Below are 7,398 nucleotides of genomic sequence, written 5' to 3' on the forward strand. Positions count from 1 at the left end.
ATATTTAATACTTTACATATATAAATATAGGAAAATTTTCATATATGTCAAAAATTAACAAGTAAATATTTATTTCAAAAATATCACAAAATAATAAATATCAAAATTCATAAGAGATTAGCATATAACAAAAAAAACATTCATTTATTAAAGAGGAAGTACAATTAAATAAGTGTAGTAAGAGACATACCAAACATACATAGAGTAACCAAATACTACGTAATGAACTGCTCTTTACCTCTATTTATTTTTGTACGTAACATATAATACTTTAACGATTACTTAAATTGTACTAATTAAAAAATTACTCTAACAGATAAAAAATAATAATAATAACAGATATATTGCTATAACAAGTAAAAATGAAAGTATATTCACTAGTATTGGCCATTATTACACTACTATCCCCTCGCACGAACCAAACAAGTTAATAAATAAAACACTACAAAAAAATAATAGTAATAATAAAAGTCTGGCTTTACAAGGAAAAAAGAAAAACTTCAAACTTCAAATGCTCCAAAAAGATTTTAATCTACTTTTAGAAACAAATTTAGATGCAACATTTGGGAGTTCATGTACATTTCAAAAAAAAAAAAAAAAATTGAAATTTTGTTGCGTGATTTAAATCCAAGACGACCGGTTGTTTGTACTTGTATCGGAATCTTCTCCCTTGCACATTCCCATCATCCGGAAGCATCTAAACCGTTGGACCTACAGAAAGAACGACTTAATACAGTATTCATAATTACCAGCGTTTCTTTTTTACTTACTTAGAGGGTGTTTGGGATGACTTTTAAAACAACTTCTAACTTTTAACTTTTTCAAAAAGTTAGAAAAGATACAAAAGATGTTTGGGTATTAAAAAAGATCTTTTAAAATGACTTTTTGTATAGAAGAAAAAGAGAGTGTTTCAAAAGTCACAAAATCCTATCTTTTTGTGACTTTTGGGACTTTTTAACTTGAAAAGTTAGTTTTTACTTTAAAAGCAAATACAAACACTTTTTAAAGATTTTCTTTTGACAAAAATCACTAGCCAAAAAGTCCTTTTAAAAAAGAACTTTTAACATTGAAAAGTTTTCCCAAACACCCCCTTAATACAGAAAGAACGACTTAATACAGAAAGAAACTCAGTGAGACCTTCCAATGCTTTTTTCGGTCAATGGAATTGTAAATTGATTCCAAGCGAACGATGATTTGTCTGAACGGCGGTCTCCTCTCCGGATTCTCATGCCAACACTCCTCGATTAACCTACATAAATACAAAATATTATACATTAAATAATCCGTTACATTTTTAGTCCCTAAAGGGTATTTTCGTAATTTGCAATGGGAAAATAAAGTACATACTCTTTAAGCCCATGTGCATAACTCTTTGATGGAGCTTTAAAAGGAGGCCGTTCTTTCGCAGCATATAATTTAGGGACATCTCTTTCATTTGTTGTAACAAATGGCTGGCATCCTTCAATCATCTTAATTAAATAATTTTAAAAAAAAAAATAAAATTAATTGTCAATAAATCACACATAATAACAATACTAATATGAAATTTAAGTCTTTTAAAAAGATATAACACCTCTTGTAAAATTAAAGCAAATGAGAAAACATCCACTTTGGTATCATAGTCTTCGTTTCTAAACACCTCCGGAGCAACATACCTCCCTGCTGTAAAAGAATTTAAACAATTTAAAAAAAAAAATTAGTTTCTAAATATTAATATCTAATTTTTAAATAATTTAATAAAAAAGACTCACAAGTAGTGTCTTGATGTGACATGGGCTTTTCGTGTTTAGCTGCGTGTGTCCCTTTGAGTAATTCGCTGACTCCAAAATCGGCAACTTTCAGATGTCCAGAATCATCCCGCAAAATATTTCTGATTTATTAATAAATAAATAAATATTAAAATCTCATGTCGGAGATTAATTTTTTTTTATTTAATATATTTTTTATTAGTAATAAAAACTTACGAAGGTTCGAGGTCTCTGTGAATGATTGGTTCTGGCTTGTTCTCATGCAAATAGCTCATTCCCCTGAAGAATAATATAAATAAATTGCATATAAACAAATTTCATTTCATTTAAAACACATAATATATATGTATTTCAAATAGTAGATTAAAGTTTATTCATTTTTTTTTAAACATTAGTGTAAAAGAGAAAGTGAGAAACTACCTTGCAATATCCATGGCATACTTTAAAGCTGTAATTGATTTTAGTGCTCCTTTTCTTTTCAAAAATGCTCTAAGATCACCCTGAAATATTGCATAAAATTAAATATGGATTTTAAAAAAAAAAAAATCAATAGGCGTGTAACTTTCAATCTTTCATCTAAATCAATTAATTAATCATGCTCCAAAACCAATTCAACCAAAAATTATTTTAATCTTTTGACTTCTAGTTGAACAAAATGGAACACATGAAGCCTTGTGTTCTAACAATCATGGGATTTTGGGTATTATTGGAAATTATGAAAAAAGGAAGGTAGAGTGAAGAGTGCCTTTGGTAAATATTCAATCACAATCATCATTGGACTACTTTGAGTTACAGCACCCAAAAACTGAACCACATTTGGATGCCGGATCTTTTGAAACAGATCAAGTTCATCCCTAAATGCCCTCCTAAAAGAAAAAAAAAATCAAAAATCGAAAAGAACATGTAGAGAATTATAGATAAAAGTCATAAAACAACAAAAAACAGTTTGTTGATGACTCACACTTTCTCTTCATCGGTAAAAAGTTCATCCCCAAGCTTTTTAACAGCTACTTGTGTTCCACGCCATGAAGCTATGGCAAATGTTCCCTAAATAGATACATATAGACAAATAACAAATGCATATTTCATACATACATATTTACCAATTTAACATAAGTAAATGAATCTAAGATGATTCACCTTGGTGATGTCCACACTGTTTGTGAAATCAAGCTCTTTGGCATCGATTTCATATTCAGGAATTTCACGAGCATTGTTGACATGCATGGGAGCTGTCTGAGTTTTTCCATTGTTGAGAACAGAAAACGAGAAAAGGAGGTTTCAGAAGATCTGATAACTAAAACTTGAAGAAAAAACCCAAAGAGAAAAACTTGCCAGATGCTTGGCACCATGTTTCTCCAAGAGTTTGACAACGCCATGGTTTTTATAATGGATTGCATCTGCAAGAGGCTGTTAAAGAAACATCTGAATAAGTGTAGACAACGAAAAAGAGAAGCATAAATGGCCAAACCCTACACCGGATGAATCATATAAAGGAACAAAATTCAAAGCAATTTTGTGTGAAAATATAATGAATCACAAAACACTGATTGTAAAGTGTAAACCCTCGAATCATACCGTGCTACCCCATTTATCTTGGGGGTCAATTTCAGCGCCGCGCTCCAGCAACAATTCAGCAACATCAGTAAACCCTTGACAGGCTGCTACATGCAAAGCTGTACGATTATCAATATCTTTAAAATTAACATCAGTTCCTGAATCCAAGAGCTTCTTAATCCCTTCCAAATCGCCTTCACTCGAGAAAAACATCAACCTAACCCTAGGATCAATCGCCTCCAATCCATCATCTGAATCGGAATCCGAACACGAAACCGTGTCAGGCGCCAACGACGACTGTTTCCCCAATGTAAACCTCACTTGTGGCTTTGAAACCATCGTTAACCCCAGCCAATTGATAGAGACGACTCAAAAAAAAATCCTCTTTCGAAATCCCGTAATAAACTCTAATGGTGAATTGAATTTTGCCTCGAGTACGACATGAATAAGCTCGAAACACAGAAAGGAATAAAACACGAAAGACACAATGCGTGAAGTTGGTGAATAGTGTCAAAGGCTCAAAGCGCCTTGCAGGAGGAAGAAATGAAAAGAATAAATCAAATGCGCGTAAAACCCAAAAGAACGGCTGAGACGTTGACTTTTTTTCTTGCTTACCTATTTCATCAACTTACTTTATTCCCTTTTTAATTTAATTGTTCTTAAGCCATGTAGTATAACGTTTTTAATATTACACATAAACAAATAATAAAGTCGAATATTTAGCATAGAGTTTAATGGTAGGAAACAAATAGAATAGTTACCAATCGATATATTATAGTCTATCTAGTTCAAAATGTTTCTAGTTCATTCAGGTTTCGTGTACTAACATGAAAATTCATTGAAATAAAATAGTTTTTCCTAATAAATAAAGATCTTTTTACCATATGTTACATTTTTATTAATTTTATCACATGTAATTTTATAGTTATTTTAAATTAATTTTTATTCTAGGTGTTATTTATGGTTTTTTCATTTTATTAAATCTAAATACTATTTAAATGCAATAATAAATGCATATCAATTTTATTAATGAACTTTCATTCTAATATTAAAATTACTAAATTAAACATTCATTAATTTTCTTTATTTATTTATCTAGATTATTTGTTTAAATTTAAAAGAGAAAAAGAACACTATAATTTTTGTAATTCAATATTTTCTAAATTTTCTTATAAAATTAAACTTCTTAAATGTTTAAAATTTTGTGTTTAATTTTTATTTCAAATAGATCCATATAATACATGAGTTATACACCTAGTTTATAATAAAATGTCATAATCATTTTCTCTTAGGGATAATGAATTAAGTTTTTCAAAAAAAAATAAAAAACCTTTCACTTTAGGTTCGTTACAACCGAAACTTTAAAAAAAATTAGGGTACTTTTTTTTTTATAAATTTTTTTCCAAATTTCCACAATAATTTTGACAAGGCGATCAGTTGATTCATTTTTCCAAATAATTTTTTTTAAAAAAAGTGTTTTTCAAATTGAATGTATAATAGAAAAAAATAATATTTACAGTTTTCCAAAATTTGTAAAATTTTTGAAATGAAAAATAAAAACTTCATTCATTTCATATTTATTGAAATGTAAATATACGTATTTATATTTTTAAAAAACATAAAAAAACATATTTATACTTTTAAAAAATATATTTATTCTCCCAAAACATCTTCCTATACTAATAAAAGAATAGTTTTTTTGTCCTTGTAGTTTGGTTAAATTCGCACGTCCAGTTCAACCTTTGAAAATTTGACAAGATGCATCCTTGTGGTTTAAAGAAATTACACTGCACATCTTTAATCCACTTAAAAAGATCATTTTAACCTTACTTTTATATATTTTCTTTCTTTTATATATATATATATATATATATATATATATATATATATATATATATATATATATATATATATATATATAGGAGTAGGATCAATTGAGAACGCCAAAAAGGTTGAGAACGCGAGAACACATCTGGGCCATTAAAATATTCAAATCTAAGGCTATTATCAAACGGGTAATTTATGTTGATTCTAAAACTATAGGTAGTAAAGTGTAACTTTTAAAATGGCATAAGGGTATAACAGTAATTGAAACTTTAGGTCAATCCTATAATTTCTCAATCTCATTCTTATTTCCATTAAAGATTGTCGTCTCTCTATTCATTCCCTTATCAAACGATTTTTTTAGCCCTAATTGGACCTGGAAGCTGCTTTGAAGATAAAGACTATCGATGTAGTCGCTTTTTTTCTCTACTCATCCAAAAAGCACCCTATTTCTCCTTCGTCTTTGATCTTCAACAATCCATCTATTCATTCCCCTATCAAACGCCGCCGCCTCCTTCTCCTGCCCAAGCCCCGACAACGTAAGCTTCGCCGAAGATGGTTGCAGCGACATCGAATTCCCCGACCATTGAGGCGGCTATATCCACCTTAGACCCGTATCCGCCATAACTGAGATGCAAATATGATCAAGGTAAGCTCCTAAGAGGCTTAAAGTCGCCGCCTCCTTCTGCTGCCCTAGCCCCGACAACGCAACCTTCGCGAATCAAAGTCAATCCCCGAATATGAAGCTCCGAATCAATTTCAAACTACGAACATCCCAATAATGAACAGTCGGTTTCGAATCTAATCTTAACTTTGATGTTCGTGGGAAAAATGAGTCTCAGCCTAGATTATCAAGCTCCGATAGTTCGTAGGTGAGATAGTTCGCAACAATTGACTTCCAGGTTGACCAGCAAATAGCGAACATCCTTAGAGCATTCCAGTAAAGTTTCAATCCCGATTTCATTCATTAAGAACATCACACTCCCGATTGCGAATCTATGTCAATACCTAAATCCAAGAATTCGAAACATAGGCTCGATTCAGATTGCAAATATGAGTTACGATTCTGAGACCTCGTTTCTGATTACATTCACAGGTGAAACATTCGAACCAAAAAGTCCACAAATCCAACTTTGACTTTTTAATTGACCATCCCGATTCCGAGTCAGTCGACAATATACTCCATAAATTTAGAATGCGTATTTATTTATGAATAACATTGTATTCATGTGTGAATAACAGTGCATTCATGCATTAATGAATGTATTTATTTATGACTAGAGGTATTTATTTATTTATTTGTGAATAGCATGGTACTCATTTGTGAATAGCAGGGTACTCATTTGTTAATAGCAGTGTATTCATTTGTGAATAGCAATGTAATCATGTGTTAATGAGTGTATTTATTTATGACTAGATGTATTCTTTTTATTTCCAGTTGATTAAAATAAAGAACTTGATTACTTGTAAATTGATATGTATTCATTTGTGATTGGAGTAGCTTCACGTTTTTTGAAAAAAAAAATCATTTGTGAATATAATTGTATTGATTTGGGGTTGAATTTCTATTCATTTTTTTAAGAAAAAAAAACATGAAATAAGAGAAAAAAATTGAATTTCTTTTCATTATTTAAATAAATTTTTGTAAAAATGTTTTTTTATATTACATTAATAAGAAAAATAAAAAAATCGAATATTTTTTTTTGGTAATTGATCCTAAATTTAAGGAAATTTGATTGATTTTTATTTTATTTTAATTTAATTAACATATATAATTACTAATATACCCTTAAAATATGATTGGTCCAGAAGTGTTCTTACGTTCTCAACCTTTTTTGTGTTCTCATTTGATCCTTTATATATATATATATATATATATATATATATATATATATATATATATATATATATATATATATATATGATAACTAAATTTTGGAAGTTAGCCGATAAGCTTTTTATCTACATGCAACTTTGACATCGAATTTCACATGTGCATGTGTATATGGCATATCAAAAATATTTGTAATGTAATTAGAAAAAATAGTAGGATTATGCATATGCATATTTGTTTAAATGTGGCTATGGAAAAACAAATATAAAAATATGTCAAAAATTCATTATTATGAAAAATTCTTCTGTTATATATATATATATATATATATATATATATATATATATATATATATATATATATATATATATATATATATATATATATATATATATATATATATATATATATATATGGGAAAAGTGAATATACCCT

The 7,398-nt window shown here is 29.0% G+C and overlaps 1 protein-coding gene across 2 annotated transcripts; it reads right to left on the reverse strand.

Annotated features, from left to right (window-relative positions):
* Nucleotides 1–333: 333 nt before the first annotated feature.
* On the reverse strand, nucleotides 334–3,858 carry LOC145041963 (serine/threonine-protein kinase 12-like). 2 transcript variants are annotated; one of them, XM_078990224.1, is made up of 12 exons: nucleotides 3,327–3,858; nucleotides 3,084–3,158; nucleotides 2,889–2,984; nucleotides 2,710–2,795; nucleotides 2,494–2,614; nucleotides 2,169–2,248; nucleotides 1,965–2,027; nucleotides 1,752–1,870; nucleotides 1,574–1,659; nucleotides 1,348–1,469; nucleotides 1,138–1,249; nucleotides 334–711 (listed from the first exon to the last, which is right to left on the reverse strand). In XM_078990224.1, exons 1-12 carry the CDS (start codon nucleotides 3,642–3,644, stop codon nucleotides 622–624), a joined length of 1,368 nt encoding a protein of 455 aa, XP_078846350.1. In that variant the 5' UTR covers nucleotides 3,645–3,858; the 3' UTR covers nucleotides 334–621. The 2 variants fall into 2 exon arrangements, with proteins under 2 accessions (XP_078846350.1, XP_078846349.1); XM_078990223.1 differs by having other exon boundaries at nucleotides 1,574–1,662; nucleotides 3,327–3,857.
* Between the last annotated feature and the right edge of the window lie 3,540 nt (nucleotides 3,859–7,398).

Source organism: Lactuca saligna, chromosome 4, assembly GCF_052625555.1.
Source record: "Lactuca saligna cultivar CGN05327 chromosome 4, ASM5262555v1, whole genome shotgun sequence".
NCBI lineage: Eukaryota > Viridiplantae > Streptophyta > Magnoliopsida > Asterales > Asteraceae > Lactuca > Lactuca saligna.